The sequence below is a fragment of the Pan troglodytes genome, chromosome 3, assembly GCF_028858775.2.
Source record: "Pan troglodytes isolate AG18354 chromosome 3, NHGRI_mPanTro3-v2.0_pri, whole genome shotgun sequence".
Classification (NCBI taxonomy): domain Eukaryota; kingdom Metazoa; phylum Chordata; class Mammalia; order Primates; family Hominidae; genus Pan; species Pan troglodytes.
This window is the reverse complement of record NC_072401.2, coordinates 174,995,346-175,017,446: the sequence shown is the minus strand read 5'-3', so window position 1 is coordinate 175,017,446 and position 22,101 is coordinate 174,995,346. Positions and strand designations below refer to the sequence as shown.

Sequence of the window (22,101 nt, the reverse complement as noted above, 5' to 3'; positions counted from 1 at the left end):
TAATTATAATTTCCTGACTGCACGTAAGTTAAAATGTAATATATATTTTCCCACACTATGATCACATATTCACAGAATTATAGAATCACGTGATTTAAGAGCTGAATTCTACCTTGGAGATTATCCCGTAAACTTCAATTTATAGTCTATCAGTCTGAGGCCTAGAAAAGACCAGGCACGGTGGCTCATGCCTATAATCCCAGCACTTTGGGAAGCCTAGACAGGTGGATCACCTGAGGTCAGGGGTTCGAGACTAACCTGACCAACCTGTCTCTACTAAAAATACAAAATTCGCCGGACATGGTGGCGCACGCCTGTAATCCCAGCTACTTTCGAGTCTGAGGCAGGAGCATCGCTTGAACCTGGGAGGCAGAGGTTGCAGTGAGCCGAGATCGTGCCATTGCACTCCAGCCTGGGAAATAAGAGTGAAACTCCATTTCAAAAGGCCTAGAAATGCTAATTGAACCATTCAAAACCACAAGCCCTGGCTGGGTTCTAATTTATGCATTTTTTAAAAAATGAAAAACACAAATATTTTCCTCTATATCATCTTGGTACATGTTTCATCTTGATACATGTTTTAGAAATATGTATCATTTTAATAGAAATAAATTTGTGGACTTTTTAGAATATACACAATTGATATGTTCTTGAAAAAATGGCTTTAAAGCTGTTTTAGAAATACAATCTTATTTCACATTTAGGACCACAACAGGATTAAAACAATGAGAAAGATGTTTAGTATTAACTCTTTAAGGGACATTTTAGTTTTCTGATAAAGTCATAATAGTGTGGCAAATAATTCATAGTATAGTGAACTGGCCTTATGTTTTGAGTGTGTGTATTTAATCCCTCTTTTGAGAATTAAATTTAGGACTAGATTTTTTGTGCTACCAGAGTCTGTATATATTTTTCACACAAAAAATGGGGTTGTTCTGTAACCAAAAACTGTATAATACGATCTCAGCTAAGCCTTATTTCTTTTATTACTTTACTGTGCCTCTTAATGGTACTTTTAAGGCAGGAAGTGTGTTATAGGAGTAAAGTCTGGGCAGTGATGGTAAAAGTAGGTTAAATATAGAAATGTTTTCCTTTTCTCTGCTGTTATGGAGAAGAGAATGGTAACTGATATTAGCAGGGGTGGTTCTTTCCCTGCTTCCTTGAAGGCTGTAAGGAAAGGATCAGTTCCATGCCTCTCTCCTTGGCTTGTTCATAGCCATCTTCTTCCTATGTCTTTTTCACATCATCTTACTTCTATGGCTGTCTCTGTCCAAATTTCACCTTTTGAGAAGGACATCAGTCATACTGGATTAGGGGCTCACCCTATTGCAGTGTGAGCTCATCTTAACTAGTTATTTCTGCAATGACTATATTCCCAAGTAAGATCATCTTCCGAGATACAGGGTGTTAGTCAGGACTTCAACATAGAAAGTTGGTGGGAGGAACACAATTCAACATATAATCCTTAGGTGAGCCAAGCATCTACTCTTAGCTTACCCTGTGGTCCTTTGCCTCTTCTAGGCATCAACTACTGGGAAGTGATCAAAACACCTTTCTGGGTCAAGCACCGTGGCTCATACCTATAATCCCAGCACTTTGGGAGGCTGAGGCAGGCGGATCACCTGAGGTCAGGAGTTTGAGACCAGCCTGGCCAACATGGTGAAACCCCATCTCTACTAAAAATACAAAAATTAGCTGGGCATGGTGGCACGTGCCTGTGATCCCAGCTACTCAGGAGGCTGAGGTAGGAGAATCACTTGAACCCTGGAGGCGGAGGTTGCAGTGAGCCGAGGTTGAGCCACTACACTCCAAAAAAAAAAAAAAACTTTATGAAAAATAGTACCCCAAATCCAATCAATTGCTAGTTTAAGTGATGGAATAGAAAGAAAAGAGATCTAAGAATCATTCTTAGAAAACAGAAGTGCTAGAATAGAATGTAAAATTGTTAGTGGCTCTGATTTTGGATGTGAATAAATTCACTATTTGCATTACAGTGACATTAAAAAAAGCAGGTTGTGAAACCATCTTATTAAATTATACAAATAATGCAAAATTCCTCAAGTGAAGTAAAACTTTAGTGAACATTAAAAAGTTGATTAACTTGTAGTGAGAGATTATTAATGTAAATAAGTGACTCACATCTATTACCATTGCCCCTCTGACTAGTTTCGGACTCATAGAAAAGAATGAACACAGTGAATTGATTTCTAACTTTACCTCATTTATACCACGCCATCAACACTGCTATCTAATGTGGAAACCTAATTATTTCATTTTCCCCGGTTTTCCACTGGGGAGATAAAGACTAAATTCCTCTATAAGCTGCAGGTTGAGTATCATCATCATTAAGTTCCTGTAATACAGAACTACTACTAGTTGATCCCCAAACAAGCAAGGCTCTCTCAAAGGCCTTTCTGTTTTTTGTTTCCCTCTGCTTGACGTTCTCCAATCCACCTCTACTCAAATGCTACTTTCATAGAAGGGTTTTCCTACTTCCCTACAGTCTTTAGGTGACTGTCTTATGCTCTCATTAATGAACAATTTTAACTAATGTGGTACTGTTTCCTATTTTTGTCCCTCTAAATTTTTGAGGTCACAGGCTATGACTTTTCATCTTTGTATCTCGACTGCCAAGCTCAATGCTTGGCATATTCAATACACAGTTCTTGAATAAAGGCCCAGTTTTTATATAAGCACAGCTTACTTTATGCCATAATTTAAAAAAATCTAAACATAAACTTAAAAATACGTTTTAAAAGTGTAATGCATTAGTGATCTCACTGCTAATTGCTATTTGAATAAAGTACTATGAATTACTTGGTTAATTTGGATTTTTGGGTGCTTTTATAACACCCTTGTAACTAATTTTGTAGGTATTACAACTTAAGGCAGAAAAGAGAATGTTATAAACTAAGGTTTTTGATTAACAAAATTCTGGGACCCTTAAATAAAAGGAAATACATTTTTTTCTGTTTGAAAAACTGCCACTTTATTTTTTTGTGGTAAAACATACATAACATAAAAGTTACCATTTTACCCATTCCTAAGTGTACAATTCACTGGCAATTAAGTACATTCACAATGTTGGACAACCATTATCCATTTCCTAGGAAAATACATTTTTTTTAAGATCTTTTTTATTAGTAAACCTAGATAAACAACTGGTGGTTTTCAAATACTATTATGACAACCATATACAAACCAAAGAGCATAATCTTAACAGGTGCCAACGAACTTACTGAAAAATTAAGACAAAATATTTAAACTTCTTGAAACAGTCACGCAACCTATATTCCAATAATGGGGGGAATCCCTCAAAACTAAATACCACAGAAATAGCACACCAGGATGTCAATTAAAGTCCTCTACCTTGGGAAAAGCAGCTTGTGACGCTGGTAAGCAGTAAGGTAAGGTAGCTTTGGCGCGCTCTCCCTATACTAACACTGAGGTTCTTAACCCGGGCTTGGAGGAGCCTGTAACGTGGCTGTATGCCGTTTGGAGAATATACGCAATTGGGAGTGGGATAGGGAGCATGCATTGCTTTTATGCGATTCTCAATTTTTAAAAACTATCACACTAGTAGGACGAGACAGTGAATGCCCAGGCGAAGGCCAGGCCAGCCAAAGACAGGGAAGCCGCCGGCTCCGAGCTCCCGGCGCACCGCTGCAGGGTGCGGCGTGGGGGCCGAGACGCTCGGGGCTTGGAATTCCGGACCCGGTAGGAGGGGGCGGGGCCGGGGGAGAAGGCGCCGCCTCCGCCCCTTCGGGACCCGGAGGGTGCCCTTGTTTACCTCCCAGTATTTGTCACCCGAGACAAAGAGGGAAGGAAGGAGGAGCCTTCTGAGGGAAACTCCCTCGGCGGGAAGCACCTTACTTTCAGAACGTTTTTTAACACCCTACGGGACGCGGGAACGGTTCCCTCCCGGCCCCCCGCGCCCTTTCCGAGGTTCCCTGCCTTGACTTCCCCGAGTTCTACGACAACCTCAGCGACAGCGGGAGGAGCTGGGCAATCGGTTTTGCAGGGCAAACTCCAGGCTCTCCTCATTTATTATTCTCTGGGCGGCGCACGGGAGACCCTGCAGGGCAACAGAGCAGAGCGACTACAGCTCCCAGGAGCCAACGCTGCAGGGCTGAGCCGAGGCGAGGGACAGACAGGACCTAAATGGTGGTCGGAGGAAGGGCAAGGCAGACCTCTTCTGTTACCTTAGCGCCAGCAAACCGAGCCGCCGCCGTCGCCAAGCCAGGAGACCAACCCCCAGTCTCCCGACTAAGTATTTTTAAATCTGGCGGGGCTTTCCTTCCCGAGCCAACCACTCCCACCGTTTACAGCCCCAACCAGTCAGCGTGAGGCCCGCCATTTTTCAAACCCTCTTCTCGCCGCCAATCAGGATCGAGCAGTACATTCCTCTCCTGACCGGTTCTAACGGGTCTGGGAGTTAACGACCTGGGCGACCCACCGAACCTGCTAGGCTGGGGCGTGGAGGGCGGGTCTGGTAAGACACTGACCAATCGTTAGCCTCCGTGGCAAGGGGGCGGGGACTATCTGGGTTTGAATAATCGTCAGAACCAATCAGATTAGTGGGGATGTGGCCCGTGGCCTAGCTCGTCAAGTTGCCGTGGCGCGGAGAACTGTGCAAAACAAGAGGCTGAGGATTGCGTTAGAGATAAACCAGTTCACGCCGGAGCCCCGTGAGGGAAGCGTCTCCGTTGGGTCCGGCCGCTCTGCGGGACTCTGAGGAAAAGCTCGCACCAGGCAAGAATACCCTCCAATACCCTCGGGTTCGTGGACCTGCCTTTCCCCATTCCCTCAGAGCCTCTACTCGGTCTCGGCGCAGTGGCTCTCGGGGTCTGACCCGGCGAGCGGCATTTGGGGTGCGGGCCGGCGAGGGCTGTGTCTGTGGAGGGCCGGCGGGCAGTCGGAGGAGGCGGAAACTGCCCCTGACCGGGCCCGGTTCTGGGAGTTTTCAATGTCGGTCACGAGGTGATTAGCGGTTAAGTGAGGCTCGCGACGTGGGAGCTGGGGGACATTTCTGTCAGGAAAGGCGTTTTGAGGGCGCGTGCGGAGTCACCGGACTCGGTGAAGGGCGGGCGGCGGCGTCTCGGGCCCCGGGAGCCACTTGCTGGGCTGAGCCGCGGCCGCTCGGGCCGGGAGGAGGAGGAGGAGGGGGGTGTGCGCCGGGGCGCGGGCGGGGGCGCGGGCGGCCGCCCTCGGGAGGACGCCCTCGGGAGGAGGGGGGCGCGGGCAGGGCGGGAGCGGATTTGGGCGGGAAGCGGAGCCCCGCCAGCGCCCGCCCTGGCAGCTGCGGGCTCCGCGCCGACCCTCCGGCTTCCCCTCTCCCCCCTCGGCCCCGTCAGGTGGACGCGGATCTGTCACCATGGGTAAAGGAGACCCCAACAAGCCGCGGGGCAAAATGTCCTCGTACGCCTTCTTCGTGCAGACCTGCCGGGAAGAGCACAAGAAGAAACACCCGGACTCTTCCGTCAATTTCGCGGAATTCTCCAAGAAGTGTTCGGAGAGATGGAAGGTGAGGCAGGAGAGGGACGGAGCTCAGGGGGTGCAGGTGTGGTTTTCGGCTAGGAGGGCCTTAGGCAGGTAGTAGGCAACTCATGAGCTTCAACTTTGCCACCCCAGTGACTCACCTGAATATCTTAAGAGTTCCAGGCAGACGATTTTAGGTTTTTACTTATATAAGACTTCGAAAGCAAAATGCTGTTAAGGAAAATGTGGTCCTTAAAGATGATCTTGTCGTCTTTGGATGTTTATAGGTAACAATTTTGCTGTATTTTTGGCTCTTATTTTATGTCCACAGACCATGTCTGCAAAGGAGAAGTCGAAGTTTGAAGATATGGCAAAAAGTGACAAAGCTCGCTATGACAGGGAGATGAAAAATTACGTTCCTCCCAAAGGTGATAAGAAAGGGAAGAAAAAGGACCCCAATGCTCCTAAAAGGCCACCGTAAGTTTAAAATAACCCAAATTGCTCCTTGGATTTTTCCTTCAGTTTATTAAGCTCTGTTGCTTCCTTTCAGATCTGCCTTCTTCCTGTTTTGCTCTGAACATCGCCCAAAGATCAAAAGTGAACACCCTGGCCTATCCATTGGGGATACTGCAAAGAAATTGGGTGAAATGTGGTCTGAGCAGTCAGCCAAAGATAAACAACCATATGAACAGAAAGCAGCTAAGCTAAAGGAGAAATATGAAAAGGTACAGTGTCATCTTTTTTAAAGCCGTGGATAAGACTAGGTATAGGTAATAACTGTAGAAAACTTGGGAAATTTAGTTAATCTTGTATTAATGGTTGTCAGCTATGTTTTGAAAAGGCCTAATGAAAATTGTACACTTCAACACAAGGTAATTGAAACCTTCCTTTTGACTGAAACCAGTGTTTGTAGCACTAGTATATTCCTGCAGACAGACTTGTAGTTACTTGTAGTTACTGTATAGTCTGTTATTTTTTTTTTTTAAAGCAGAGAGTCAAAGAAATTGTTTTATGTAGATATATATAAAATGTGAAGGTATAGCAGGGACTATGGCACTGTGTGATGTAAAAGGGTATTGGTAGTGAAAGTACTGATACTGCTGTATCGCAACCCTTGTCATTTTACGTCATTAACTTGTTAAAGCCTAGTGGGATAAGTGCTCTAAAAACTTAGACTGGTTACCTTTTTAGACAGTTATTAGGGTTATTGGTCAATCATCTTAGATTGTTTACAACTAAGTGGTTTTTCACAGTTGAGTAATGACACCGGATGCTTTATTTTTTTGACAATATTTCAGGATATTGCTGCATATCGTGCCAAGGGCAAAAGTGAAGCAGGAAAGAAGGGCCCTGGCAGGCCAACAGGCTCAAAGAAGAAGAACGAACCAGAAGATGAGGAGGAGGAGGAGGAAGAAGAAGATGAAGATGAGGAGGAAGAGGATGAAGATGAAGAATAAATGGCTATCCTTTAATGATGCGTGTGGAATGTGTGTGTGTGCTCAGGCAATTGTTTTGCTAAGAATGTGAATTCAAGTGCAGCTCAATACTAGCTTCAGTATAAAAACTGTACAGATTTTTGTATAGCTGATAAGATTCTCTGTAGAGAAAATACTTTTAAAAAATGCAGGTTGTAGCTTTTTGACGGGCTACTCATACAGTTAGATTTTACAGCTTCTGATGTTGAATGTTCCTAAATATTTAATGGTTTTTTTAATTTCTTGTGTATGGTAGCACAGCAAACTTGTAGGAATTAGTATCAATAGTAAATTTTGGGTTTTTTAGGATGTTGCATTTTGTTTTTTTAAAAAAAATTTTGTAATAAAATTATGTATATTATTTCTATTGTCTTTGTCTTAATATGCTAAGTTAATTTTCACTTTAAAAAAGCCATTTGAAGACCAGAGCTATGTTGATTTTTTTCGGTATTTCTGCCTAGTAGTTCTTAGACACAGTTGACCTAGTAAAATGTTTGAGAATTAAAAGAAAACCAAACGTGCTCATATTTGCAAAATGTTCTTTAAAAGTTACATGTTGAACTCAGTGAACTTTATAAGAATTTATGCAGTTTTACAGAACATTAAGTTTTATACTTGACGTTTCTGTTTATTAGCTACATTGTTCTTCAGGTGTGTGTGTATATATATACATATATATATATACACACACACATATATATGTATATATGTATATGGAGTCTCACTCTGTTGCCCAGGCTGGAGTGCAGTGGCACGATCCCAGCTCACTGCAACCTCCGCCTCCCGGGTTCAAGCAATTCTTCTGCCTCAGCCTCCCTGGTAGCTGGGGCTACAGCCATGTGCCACCAAGCCCAGCTAATTTGTATTTTTAGTAGAGACAGGGTTTCACCATGTTGGTGAGGCTGGTCTGGAACTGACCTCAAATGATCTGCCCACCTCAGCCTCCCAAAGTGTTGGGATTAACAGGTGTGAGCCACCACGCCTGTCCCAGTATATTGTTTAACAAGTTTATTTTGGGTGAAAATTTCTCTTTAATGGGAAGAAGAGGGGCTAGAATGTGAATTCATATCTAAAAGGACAAACTGAAACAAAATTCAATAACAAGATTAAGTTTTCTGCTATTAAGTTGAGCTGTTTCAAGATAGAATACCGGATTAGGTTTTGAGTTACAGTAGTCCCTCCTTATCTGTGGGGTGTAAGACCTACAGTGGATGCCTGAAAGAGCCAAGAGTATTGAAGCCTTGTTTTTTCCTATACATACACAACTGTGATAAAGTTTAATTTATAAATTAGGCACAGTAAGATTAACAGCAATAACGAGAACATTTATAACTAGTAAGTTATGTGAATGTGGTCTGAAAATACTGTACTGTGGGAAAGTGAAGCCATGGTAAGGGAGGATTACTGTATATCTTCATTTTGGTCTTAAGCTTTAGAATTATGGGTAACTAAGAAGCCGTTTGAGATGGTTATATTCCATGACTAATTTAAACTTACCTGGGAATTGTATTATTTACGGGGAAGGCAGTTATTTTAAAAATGCTTGTTTAAGGAAGCAGTTGCTGTATTTGAATTAAGATAACTTTCATTAGAGATTATTAGTGAAAGTTGGCCATCTGGTTGGCTACATGCTTATAGAAGTAAGCTATTTGTTGACAATTTTAGAGTTAAATTTGACAATCTTGGTTACCTACCAAACTTTAAAATAGAAGTCAGGATTTCTGTTACCCAACCATGGGAGCTTTGGTTGTCTCATGTCATGTTCGGTAAGATAATTCTCTGTTAAATAGTGGGGTATTAGAACAAATGGACTTAAGTAAAATCTTCAATCATCTTTATGATTGCCCTCTATTAATTATATTCTGAGTGGGAGAGGCCTCCCAAAGCCATGAAAGAATTGATAAATTGGCCTACATAAAAATAAGAAATCTTACATTCAGACTTGGGACTTTCACTTATCATAATAAGATGAAAACTAATTTTCAGTGTTTCCTGGTGGTAGATGACTTAATATGCTAAAACATTTGGGGTAATCTATTTTAGATACTACCTATGTCTGAGACCCAGTTCCCTACTTCTACCAAATGCTAGCAGTATGAACTTTACCTACTTCACAGTGTTTTAATGGTCGAAGTGTTATTTTAAAGTAGTAACTACTGCATAAAGGATATCGAATAAGAGTTTCTAAAACTGAAATAGAGTAAGTAAGTTTGTTTATTTAAGAATTTCTAAATAAATTAGATCCAAGAGGCAGACCTGTTGGGTTCCTTGTCACCTTTCTTTTTGGGAGTCTGTGACTTCTTTCATTCTCTTTTCCATAAAATATACTTTTAAGTTTCTAAGCTAAGAACTATTCTTTTAATCAAGAGTTCCTCCAGAATGAACTCAGGATTTGAGATGGATCCTTCCTGGCTCATGTTTGATATTCTTGTAAGTGTGGATCAAAATTCCCCAAATTCTCAATAATCAAGACCAGGTGACTTCAAGGAGTGAACATATTGGAAAGAACTAAAATGAGGGCAAGAATTAGATCTCACACCAGCCACTACTTGGAAGTGTGTTTGTGAAACCTGTTTTTAAAAATAGATCATATCTTAATAGTTCAGAATGTAAAAGGATATGTAATAGTTTATACTCTTTCTTGATTCTGCTACCCTGTCCCAGGAGGCAACACCAACAATGCAATAATCTATCCTTTAAGAAAGACATAGGTGTAAAAAATATATATGTGTGTATATGTTACAGTGTTACACAGAAGCTTCCTATATACAAGTGTATTCATCTCATCATTTTGGAGATTGTTTTCAGTACCACAGAGCAACAGAGCTGCCATTTTCCTTTAAATAGCTATCTGTATGGTATCCCATTGAATAGATCATAATTTAACCAGTTCCCTAAGGATAATAGGATAATTATGGGTTTTGTTTTGGTTTTGTTTTATATACTTTTTTTTTTTTTTTTTGAGACGGAGTTTTGCTCTGTCACCCAGGCTGGAGTGCAGTGGCACATCTCGGCTCACTGCAAGCTCCGCCTCCCGGGTTCATGCCATTCTCCTGCTACAGCCTCCCAAGTATCTGGGACTACAGGCGCCCGCCACCAAGCCTGGCTAATTTTTTCTATTTTTAGTTAGAGAACACTTGCTGGGTATGGTGGCTCACGCCTATAATCCCAGCACTTTGGGAGTGTGAGGTGGGAGGCTCACTTGAGCCCAGGAGTTTGAGACTAGTCTAGGCAACATAGACCTTGTTTCTACCAAAAATACAAAAATTAGCCGGGCATGGTGGTGCACACCTGTGGTCCTGGCTATTTAGGAGGCTGAGGTGGATCACTTGAGCCTGGGATGTCTAGGCTATAATGAGCTGTGATCATGCCATTGCACTCCAGCCTGGGCAACAGACCAAGACTTGGTCTGAAAAAAACGAAACCATTTGATGTCACATGTGAAAAAAGACCTACAAGTGAAGTAGCTGGGCCAAAAGACATGCACATTTAAAAATGTGCTAACTATACTAGCTAAAACCTGTACTTAATATATGCCAGAAACTGCTCTGGTGCTGTTAATGGAGCCTGCTAAACAAAACTGCTTCTCAACAATAGAAGTTGTACTACGCTATGGAGTGGACACTCCATAGCAATGAAATGTTTTGGAGTGCCTGTTTCCTCATCTCAGCAACATAATAGTTCTCAAACTTCTTAGTCTTTGTTATTCTGATATAGATAAAATGTTTTCTATTATGAGTTTCATTTTTTTTTTATGTTTAACAGCCATTTGTGGGGCTGAGTGCAGTGGCTCATGCCTGTAATCCCAGCACTTTAGGAGGCCGAAGCAGGCAGATCACTTGAGGTCAGGAGTTCAAAACCAGCCTGGCCAACATGGTGAAACCCCGTCTCTACTAAAAATACAAAAACATTAGCCGGGTGTGGTGACGGGCACCTGTAATCCCAGCCACTTGGGAGGCTGAGGCAGGAGAATCACTTGAACCCGGGAGGCGGAGGTTGCAGTGAGTAGAGATCACACCACTACACTCCAGCCTGGGCGACCAGAGCAAGACTCTGTCTCAAAAAAAAAAAAAAGAAGAAGCCATTTGTATTCTTTCCTGTGGTCTTTTCTCACTGGTCTTTTTATTAATAGTTTTTGGGAATACTATATATTAAGGAAAATGACCCTTTTGACTTTATGATGCTTTTTTCATGCAGAGATTTCTTTATGTAGGCAAATTTAGCAATTCTTTCACTAAAACTTTTCTAGTGAGGTCCTTCCCACTCAAAGATCATAAAAGACTATAAAAATAATTATCCTTTGGTTTCTTTTTTAAAATTTTTGATTACATCTTTGATCCTTCTGGAATTAATTTTGGTGCAAGGACTGAGGTAGGGGCTCACGTTTCCTTCCCAATGTCAGCCACTACTTTTGGTCTTTTAATCTATAAAAGCAGGGCACTGGGTTAGAATTTCCTAAATTCTCTTATATATCAAACAAAGCACTCACTGCAAACTTGATCAATAGAGGAAAGTATGCTTTTTTTGTATTTTACCTTTTACCAGTTTCACTTACTGTAAATCATAAGGTTGTCTTACATAGTAGAAAAATAGCATTATCTTAAACCTGGCTTTTTATTACTAAATATATCACTAAAAATGCTTTACAAAGCAGTAATGATTTTTATTTCTTGGGGAATAAAATCAAGAAAGCTAAAGGAGCTGCTATGCCACTGTGTAAGATCTAGTCCTTTAAAAATGAAATTTCATACCTCACCATGTTTGGATTAGTTCTTCATGAGATTCCTGTTGGAGACTGACAGTTTTAGAGAAAGGCAGAGTATTTATTGACATTAGGAAATGCCAAGACCTATAGAGACTGGCCAGGGAAAAGGACTGGATGTGGTGAAGTGAAGAACATTTCGAAAGTAAGCTCTGTGAGGGCAGTAAAATTTTCACTTTTGTATACTGCTTTGTCTCTAATGCAAGAAACAGTGTTCTATGCATGTTTGTAAATATACAAATACCCAGGTTAAAGGGGATAGCCACTGTTTAGCTCAGTCCTGTTACTAGATGGAAATGTGAATATAGGATTCCCAGATCTCTCAAATTTTCAAGTGGAACTAGAACTCGTGAATTCTGAATTTTAAATACAGTATTGGCAATGAATTCCAATTTTGGGGTCAAAACATGTCTATAGGTAAGATTCTGCCCAAAGGTCACCAGTTTGCCACTTCTATAAATTAAATAGTATAAGTGTAATAATTTTGACTTGAGTCAGGTCTAAGGTTAATAAAAGTTTATATAGGCCTTACAGCTAACCATTGTTTTTATAGGTCAGAAACCCTTCTTGCCCTGATTGGAAACTCAACTTACCCTGCAGCAAAGGTAAATAAAAATGTTTCAATTGAACTTCATTGTGCTCCTGGGCCTTTATTCTTCAAGAGTTAACAGTGCAGATTTCTGGTGATCCTCATCCTAGGTGTTACCACATCTATAGAATAGTAACTCAGGAGTGCAATAGACTGTCGCATTAAAAGGAAAGAAAAATAACTTTTCAGCATTATGTAGCACTAAATTTTGGAACTGGAAATGGCCTTTATATCATCTAGTCTTTCATTAGAAAAGCAGGACAATCAACTTGGACATTGTCCTCGGGCAGATAAGAGATAGTAAAATACCATAATCCATTCATATTTGTGTAATTCTTTGATTCTCCAAATTTTTTCCAAAAAATATTAATGGCTTATACAAAGAAAAACAAGAACAAAATATACAAAGAAAAAAACAAGGTTATGAAAGAAATTAAAAGCAAGGTAGTGAATCACGGATTTGAATAGGGCTCTGTTTTTCTTACTGGTTTTGTAACATCAGACAACTCATGTAACATTTCGGTTTCCTCATCTGTAAAATTTGAATGTTTTTGAGGATTAAATAAAGTAATACATTTAAGACACTTATCCTGGTGGCAAGAAATAGTAAATGCTCGATAAATATTAGCTAAAAGTATATATGCCGATATACATGGGTTAATACAGATACTACGATGGAGTATTAGATAAAGTTCTAGCTCACTGCAGCCTTCACCTTCCAGACTCAAGCGATTCTTCTGCCTCAGCCTCTCAAGCAGCTGGGACCACAGATGTGTGCCACCACACATGGCTATGTTGCCCAGGCAGGTCTTAAACTCCTGGACTCAAGCAATCCTCTCCCCTTGGCCTCCCAAAGTGCTGCGATTACAGGTGTGAGCCACTGTTCCAGCCCTGAGGTTCTTGATAGTCTAGGTAGAGAGGAAAATTAAAGAAGTTATGTGGAAAACATACATTCTTTAGGAGAGTTTTTCCTGGCACCAAATAAATATTCATCCCACAGAGTTAGAGGGATATTGAGTACTGGACTTGATTATGTCCTTGACCCCAGTACTAAATTTGTGAACTTGGACAAGTTATTTAACCTATCATGTATAAATGTATTAACATACTGTATGTTTACTTTTAGTCACTTTTGAGATTGATAAAAAGTGCTGAATAAAGTGTTTTGGGAAGTGCCTTTTTCATTCAATCCTGTACACCTAAAACTTGTTTAAACAACTAGTTTATTCATATTCATCTCTGTAATATTCCATTGTGTGATTATATCACAATTCATCCTTTCTCCTGTCGATGGGCATTTAGGTTGCTTCCAGGGTTTTCGCTATTGCAAATGGCTGTGGTATAAAAATTCCTGTATAGCACTCCTGACACTCAAGCGTACTTCCCCTCCAATAACCTGGATTGTAGATTCTAGCTGTTTCAGCAGCCGGAAACCTCCACTCTGCCTCCTCAGTTCAGCAATACCACCATTCTGAGCCGCATTCCTTGCACCATGGTTGGGAATGTCCTCCCAAGGAGACAGACATGGTGAACCTGGGATTCACCTTGTGTATTTCCTTTCTTTTAGATATCAGTCTGCTTTGACTAGTATCCAATTCCTGAAAACAGTTGCTTCATATATTTTGTCCAGTATTAACTGTTGTTTGGGGTAGCAAGATAAGTCCACTTAAAATTATAGCCGGAAGTGGAAGTCTATTCATCCCTATTTTCTATTCAAATATTTAGTTTTGTTTCGGTTAGTTAATTCTTAATACAGCTGTGGTTTATTTGCTCAAACCGAAAGACCAAGAGAAATTTCATTTAAAGGTAATTTGAAGGATACAATATCTTAGATATTCTTCAAGATGCACTTATCACATCACAGTTTCATAATGCTCAACACTTCTTAAAGTGCTTTCACATGGAATAATTTTCACGTACCTAAACTATTGGCCTGTTAGGTATCTGGCTCTCTGGTGAGGTACTTGTCATGTTTTCCATTGAATTATATATGGATTTTTTTCCCAATTATGTCCAGAAATGAAATATATTCCAAGATCCCTATGAGAAACTTAAGAAATAAAGAAACTCCCATTTATTCTAGTCTGGTGCTATGTCACTTTTTCAAATTTCTTAGCCTACTTCTACAGCAGCTAAGAATTGGGAGATATGACAATAGACAGGTCAGTTGAGAGAAAGTTTCCCAAATCAATACAGCCACTTACTTGAATCTGTTAGCAACCGTATCTTCTCTTGAGATGTGTTTTGTACCACAAGGTGCTATGGACTATTTCTAATTTCATTGTGGTAGGCTTCCCTTCTCTTCATTTTTCACCACTTAACCTGATCTGTCAGGTTGTAAACAAATTTGATTTGAAGGCATGTTTGCTTCTAATAGGCAATTCTATAGTACAGCCAAGAAGGCAATTCTATAGTACAGCCAAGAAGGCAATTCTATATACAGCCAAGAAGGATATATGTTGCTGGGGTAATTTTTTATAATTAAAAAAAGTATAAACTTAAAAAATTGGTATACATAGGCAAACAGGTAAAAATAAACCTTTGTTTCCTTCCAACAGATACATAAGCTCTGAGTATTCTAAGCATGTGTAACAGAATGCTAAGCAACAGTCAAGCACATACTCAACTAATAACTATGGTCTATAATATTTTAGGTATTGTGTGTCTTGTAAATAGTAAAATCAAGTAATTCTTTCAAATGTGCAGTGTTTAGATTTGAAATGATTACAAGCACCAAAAAAACCCATGAATTAAAATACAATATTTTATTTTTTGTCACCTAAAAAACAAGCAACCCAGAATTAAGATATACATAAGTTTCTCAAATTTATCCTAATAAAATTTTGAATATTTATACAATTTCTACAGAAACATACAGTGTATCAAAATCTGCATAAATCAAATTTATAAAATGTGTAGAAATGCATAGTGATATTACCAACTTACAAAGCAAGGATATGGGAATTATTTCCAAAGCAGCCTACAGTAGAAAATAGTCATTATGGCAGCAGCTTCTGATGTTTTTGTTTGGTAGGTTTTCTGATTTCAATATATAGAATCATATTCATAGAGTATCTTCTTTTAACGAATTGCACAAAGTACCCATTTAAAATTTACATGCACAGTTCATTGCCACCTTTCTTAGGCCTATGCATAGTTAATAAGGTTATAATCTACTCAACATGGAAAATGGAGTCTATTTGCAAACACACAAGTAATTAAAGTACCAATTCTCTCTTAGTTTCTTTTTTTATAGTTGGTTTATTTTGCAATTATAAATGTTAAACATCCCTAGAGATGAAAGTTAAAATGGTTGATCACAGATCAGTAGCAAAATACAAATTGACAATTCAAAATTATAAATAAAACTCTGTTGAGGATGTTTAACTTTGATTCTCCAAATTTAAGAGCTAAGCTTGGAAGAAACAAATTTATAGGTTATATTTCCCTCTTAAATTAAAAAACAAACTTCCTCTGGCAGTAGTTTGTGAATTCCTTTCATTGTAATGATACCATGATTACAGGATCAAAAATGCTTAACTTACTTGCCATTCTGCTCACATCATCACAGTTGTTTTTTTTTTTTTTAAGCACTCAATGTAGGCATTTTAATCTTCTGGATAACAGAGTATCTTTTGAGAAATTAAAATCGAATTGACCATTTGCAATATTTGGTTTTCCTAATAGGTACTGTCTTAGTAAATGTTTAAATCCAAACAAATCTTCTGTTCACCGGAAAAATACTAATAAAAATACACTTTCTAAAAAGAAATTAAGAAACACTAGGGAACACCTAATGTAACAGAAAGTAGTTCACGTTTGTTAATAAACTGTATTTTTAAATAGTCCTTTGTTTTTAAATTTTAAAAACGTGCAGATAATGTCATTTGGATGAAAATATAAATGAAACATCAGTTCACTCTTGGCTTCACAGGTTGCACAGCTTAGGTTATAATGCACACAAGTTTTATAAGGCCTAATCTAACAAGGGCTTGGAAAGTCTTACCTCAGTCAGAATGAACCTTTGATGTGTTTATAACGGTGTTTTGTTGTTTTTGTCACCCTCGCTTTCAAGGGATAACAATAACAACCGATAATAGTTTTCTGTATTGGCAGGTATTGGAGAAAAGTAAATCCCAAATGTCAGTGGACAATTTTTCTCTAGTTGGAAGACTCCTTTGCAATCCTAGAAGTAGGTATGGACAGAGGGCACTGGGAATGCCAGTAGGTAAGGGAGTGAATGCTACACAACTTCCAACCCTATGGGACAGCCTTGGGATGTTCCATATTGTCATTTCTTTTTCAAGCCATACAAAGTTCAACTTTATAGCAAATGGCAGCACACAAATTCATTTCTGAGTAGTAAAAGTATTCCCCATACAGGTGACAAGTCCATCATTACCATCCTATAAATTTCATCACAAGCTCTTGAAATATATACTGAGAAATGAAAGAGGCACTAAATGTGTTGAAATTCACCTTTCAAAAAAGCAGCATGACTGTGAAGGAAGGCCACCTTGGCTAATAACCTGTGGCAGTGCTTCAAAAAGATGTAAAATTAAATAAAGACACAACAGGTTGATAATCACCAAGTTATATATGAAAGTCTGGCTACTCCAACCTTTTTTCAAGTGTGTTAAAAATAAAAATCAAACTGCCTTTCAGACCCCTGAGTGTAATCCCAAAGAAGACAACATGCTTTAACTCTGTCTAATAAAACAGAGCTAAAGGCACAAATTACCAACATCATCTTAAAACACAACAAAAAGATGTAAACATCTACAAAGTTTAAGGTAAAAGCAGTCTTGTAAACAGTAACTGCAGATGATAATGTTATTGTAAAATCACAGTTTATCAATGTCCTTCAAACTGATCAGGAGGTTCCAGGTTTGGAGCTATACAGAGTTAATAACAATAGTTGCAGCAGGTTTCAGGCGGTTTTCAGTCCTGTATAAATTTACTTGTCAGTAGGTAGGTTATTGGTTTATTTTTTTCTCTCTAAACACTATGGATGTTATTCATTTCCCATTTTTGAGTCGTTTTACTGGAGTCACAATTGGAGATGAATACTTGATGCAGGACCTCTGAGCGATCTAAACACTTTCCTGAAGGAATATGAGTAAATCTGTGCAGGTTCTGGAAAACACAGTAAGAAAAAAGTTTCAAATTTGGACCCTTGATATCACTGACATCAGAAATCATCACTTGACTTTCATGAGGAGACAGTTTAAGGAAATGGAAAAGCTTATCAACCACACCTCAGGCTTTGGATTTCTCTTGATTGTCAGTTTTCTGGATTTCTCTTGATTGTCAGTTTTCTAAGTCCTAAGATCTTTCATTGTTAAGTCACAATATACTGCTGGTATCTCACACTCAATGTATACAAACCTAAATTCATTATCTGCCCCTCCAAATCTATGTCTCTTGTTCCTATCCTGGCTAATGACAATCCCAGCTCTCTAGTCCTTAGGAAATACTGCACTTTTCCTCATTCACTCACATACCAGTCACTAAGGATGGATATGTGCAATGTCTCTGGTTTATATTCCTTCCCATCGCCACTGCAGATGCCCTGGTTTGGCCCTCACTGTATGCTGTAGGTTTCTTCAATATAGCTCAGAGCTTCTCAAAGTCTGGTCCTCAGACTATCCAGGATTGGGTCTGTAAGGCCGAAACTATTTTCATCATAATACGAAGACACCATTGCCTTTTCACTTTAGCAACATTTATACTGATAGTGCAAAAGCAATGGTGAGTAAAACTGATGGTGCCTTAGCATGAATCAAACTATGCTAGTACCTATTTGTATTGCTCATGGCCACACACAGTTGAAAAGTAAATGCCGGTTTCACTTAAGGATGTCACTGATGAAGGAGCAAAACATTCATTTTATTCAGTCTTGACCCCTCAGTATACTTAAAAAAAATTCTATGAGATGAAGTGGGAAGTACGTATCAAGTACTTCCATATAATGAGGTACAATGCTCAAGGATATCAGTCTACACTGGAAATAACTTTTAAGAAACTACCACTTAATTATTAAGTTGTGGTGTACAATAAAAAAACAGCCACAATTATATGAAAGGCTATTAAATTACTCCCTCTCTTTACAAACTGTATGCTTGTGTGGGGCTGGGTTTCCCTCATATACTTGAACGAAAACAACATTTCGGATCAGACCAAATGAAGCAGGAGTATGAGAATCCAGCTGTCTTCTTCTATTAAACCAGACATTAAAGAGATTTGCAAAAATACAGAATTCCATTCTTCTCACTATTTTTTGCGGGTAAACATAGTTATTTTTCATTAAAAATGTCATTTACATTAATGTTTAATATTATTATTACTTTTAGATGAATTAATATATAAAAACTTTACAAATTTCTCAGACACTTTCCAGTTCTGGAAATATTGCTAGTGATAACCTATATAAACAAAAGCAATTTGGGGGTGGGGGAGCTCAATAATTTTTAAGAGTGTAAAGGGAATCCAGAGGACAGAAAGTTTGAGAACTGCTGCTCAAGCTGATCTCATTGCTTCATCAGTCCATACCTCACGTTTCCAGAATTATTTTCCTAAAAGTAGCCATTGTTTTCCATCACTACCTTCCTCAAATAAGGTCTATCCCTCTCCAAAACTTAAAAAATGAAGTTCGGTGCTCTTTCCTCCAAAGCAATTGAGGGATACCAAATGAAATACAATTCTTTGAATTTTCTACATGTTTTCATGCCACATCTTTGCTTATCCAGGCTTTCTTATTTACTTTCCATGGAAAGCCTTTTTACACTTCAGGACTTGTGCAATGACACTTCCTCTGTGAAACTCCTCAGCAGTAATTCCTCCCATGAATCACTCTTTTCTGTCCTATGGCATTTTGCTTATCTCTATTTTTGCATTTCTTTCTTCTCTGCCATTATATAATAGCGTGCTTTAGCTATATTTTTGAACTCCCCTACAGTCTAACATATTATTGGTCCCCAAGTGAATGTTCAGTAATATCTAACACACAAATGTATATTCAGTGCTGCGTCTTTAAAATACCTAAAACATGTTATGTGTCATTTTTTGTTCAATTACTTCTTGATGTAGTTTCTGGTATGTTAGCCCTCTTTTACTATTTTGCTAATATTGTTCTCACTGACCCCTACTATTTATTGCTACTATATATCCTTTTTTTTGTGAAAATAAATGCTCCACTCTTTAAGGTTTATGCTATTCTTCTCCTTCCTAACTTATTATAAGAAACAAAATCATCAATTGCTATGTGCTTATCACTTCCTGGAAATTATCTGTAAATGACAGTAACAGGGAATGTTAAGCTAGGTCATATCATTATTACATAGCAAACAAGTCCTTGCTTGCATGACAGATGGGATATGATAACAAATACTGGGTGAGTAAATAAAATGGAGGGTTGACAGATTTTTTTAGTGTGAGGCAGCTTTCCCCACTTTTTGTTTAATAATAAATTGATTTATGTTAGCCAAATCTAGAATTTGAAAACTATACATAAATCTATTAATATGTTGTAATCCTCAACTTGCCACAGAGCTTTAAATACTCACAGCTGAAACACAAAGCTACCCCAGCAGTGTCACGTGAATAACTAAATTTGACCATTAAAGCAAGCAACTAGCTACATTTATCCCACTGTATTTAGCACACAACAATGATAAAGACGTTATGAAAGCCTAGATTTCAAGTTTTATTTGTTTGTCTCTATCTCCACCTGCTGGACAATATCAAATATTAACCAAATTTTTAATAGTATAAATATATTTAAATATATTTTACTTTAATGAATGATTCATTTACATTTCAAAAATCAGATTTTGATGAGAGCAATGGTGATGACTGCCTCACAGAACACTGACTTTCTTGTATTACTAAAATGAGCAGTGCTCTTTATAGACATCATCGTGGCCTCATTACATGACAATATTGTAAGAGAGAACAAAAGTGATGCCTCATTATAGAACAATGAGTCATCCAGTGCTCAGGAAAACCTATGCAAGGGACTAAATGAGAGGAAAATGCAAGTGAATTTGAATGCAGGTTTTAAGATTTATTTATCTAAATCCCACATGCTAGATGTTATTGAAAATGAAAAGCATATAATATTTCAGAAGTTAAAATGCAGAGTACCTTGAAGTACTGCCATTCCTTAAATTCATTTAGATTACAGTGTGTAATCATAACTTTTGATCCATCAGCTCCCTTTGTCAAACACTGGTCATACTGCATGAGTTGATTTGCTTCATTGATTCTGAAAAGCTGTAAAAGGAAAAGAGAGAATTAAGTAACAGAGGCACCTTCCCTGCTGATGTGCATTTGAAAAGAAAGAAACTTAACTCCTATAATTAAATTGAATGACTAACTTATTTTTCCATAATTTTTCTGTTTAGAACTGTAAGTCCACAGACAAATTATATTCATTTTGATGTTAGTGAAGATCCTTATTAACACTGAAATCATTAAGTTCTTTAGTCTCTAAGATACCAAATGGGTCACTAACACAAATTTATTAAGTACCAACAATGTGAAAAAATGAAAAAGCAAAAACATACCCACATAAGTAAGAGAATATATATTAGTGAAATATACATTACTGGCAGTAACACTCTATTTGCAAAAAGATGAGGATTAGTGAGCAATACTTGCAAAAAATTGTTAGGGAGCTAGGCTTACATAGTTATGGTAGTGACAAATATATACTCCCACAGGAATATATTTTAATCCCTTATATTAGACATTAATTCTAGATTCTGACTGCTTATGTGAAAACCAATACTGCTATTATTCCCATCATTTAAGTGAATGTTTTAACACTGTCAATTTTTTTACAGAATGTTTTACTTTATCAAAACAAACAAAATTACCAAATCGAAAACCAAAGTACAAAGATCACTCTGTGATCAATAAACCTGATGGCCCTCAATACGGAACAACTTAAACACAAAAGTAAGGTGGTTTACCTGATTCCCTCCCATCCTGTGGCAGGGTCCTAGTTCAACAAAGCCCCCATTTGTTTTTCCCATGCTATCAATGCAGTAAGCAGTTTCAAAGCCTCTGATCTAAAAAAATGAACAAAGACACAAAAAGCAGGCAACAGTTTAGTTTTTGATGAACTCTGGCATCAGAATTTAACATTTCATGTTAAATATTACAGTTTACAGGGAAAATCTGGGTATGTGTAGTGACAGGTTATTACTGGATTGTCAATCTTTACATAGTTTTGAAATAACTTATGGTCTTGAAGTCAACACTGGAATGGGTTCTTTCTCTAAGAGCAAACGACTATACATTTCTGTAAAATACCACAGAGAAAAAAAAAGTTACCATTAATTGCAATTTCAGAATCACAGTAATTCATGTGAATGAGAAGCAAATAGAGGAAAGCAACCTAACCACAGTGGTAATAAACACTGGCCTGGCCCTAGATATCTAGAACAGACTGGATTTGTAAGGGACCTCTCCCAAATGGCTATGCAGCACTTTTGGTAGCTGTCTGTAGGGGTCTAGGGTGCATAGGCCATGCATGGCACATGACCAGGCAGTGAGGCTTTTCTCTATAAACGTAGATGAAAAGCAAACGCAGGTTTCCATCTTTGGAATGTACATTTTGTATGAAAATAACTATTTTTGGAGAAGCCATTTATTTCTCTGAATTATAAATCGCTATACTATTTGGATAAAATGTTTTATTCTTGCATTCAGTCAGCAAATACGGACTGTGCACCTATAATGATAACAGGTTTTGAGGATATGAAGAGGTGCAAGTCATGGTCCTCACCGCC

At 38.5% G+C, this 22,101-nt stretch overlaps 2 protein-coding genes across 8 annotated transcripts in view; one reads left to right on the top strand and one right to left on the bottom strand.

The window, feature by feature from the left end:
* Positions 1–3,697: 3,697 nt before the first annotated feature.
* Positions 3,698–7,314, top strand: HMGB2 (high mobility group box 2). Of its 2 annotated transcripts, none has more exons than XM_003950471.5 (5): positions 3,698–4,752; positions 5,355–5,524; positions 5,810–5,955; positions 6,029–6,203; positions 6,777–7,314. In XM_003950471.5, exons 2-5 carry the CDS (start codon positions 5,375–5,377, stop codon positions 6,933–6,935), a joined length of 630 nt encoding a protein of 209 aa, XP_003950520.1. In that variant the 5' UTR covers positions 3,698–4,752; positions 5,355–5,374; the 3' UTR covers positions 6,936–7,314. The 2 variants fall into 2 exon arrangements, with proteins under 2 accessions (XP_003950520.1, XP_517538.3); XM_517538.9 differs by having other exon boundaries at positions 4,577–4,778.
* A 7,736-nt stretch (positions 7,315–15,050) lies between these two features.
* GALNT7 (polypeptide N-acetylgalactosaminyltransferase 7) overlaps positions 15,051–22,101 on the bottom strand; it is a 155,189-nt gene continuing 148,138 nt past the window's right edge. For all 6 annotated transcript variants that reach the window (XM_003310602.7, XM_009448579.5, XM_063809993.1 and 3 more), the window contains 3 exons: positions 21,280–21,378; positions 20,450–20,578; positions 15,051–17,440 (listed from right to left, as the gene is read on the bottom strand). In XM_003310602.7, the coding sequence (XP_003310650.1) occupies positions 17,303–17,440; positions 20,450–20,578; positions 21,280–21,378 (366 nt within the window). In that variant the 3' untranslated portion in view covers positions 15,051–17,302. The remainder of the gene's footprint in view (positions 17,441–20,449; positions 20,579–21,279; positions 21,379–22,101) is intronic.

Excerpts from the sequence above, each read along its gene's own strand:
- HMGB2 (XM_003950471.5), top strand. The coding sequence starts at position 5,375 with ATGGGTAAAGGAGACCCCAACAAGCCGCGGGGCAAAATGTCCTCGTAC. Across the intron at positions 5,956-6,028 it reads AATGCTCCTAAAAGGCCACC|ATCTGCCTTCTTCCTGTTTT; the intron begins GTAAGTTTAAAA and ends GCTTCCTTTCAG. Across the intron at positions 6,204-6,776 it reads TAAAGGAGAAATATGAAAAG|GATATTGCTGCATATCGTGC; the intron begins GTACAGTGTCAT and ends ACAATATTTCAG.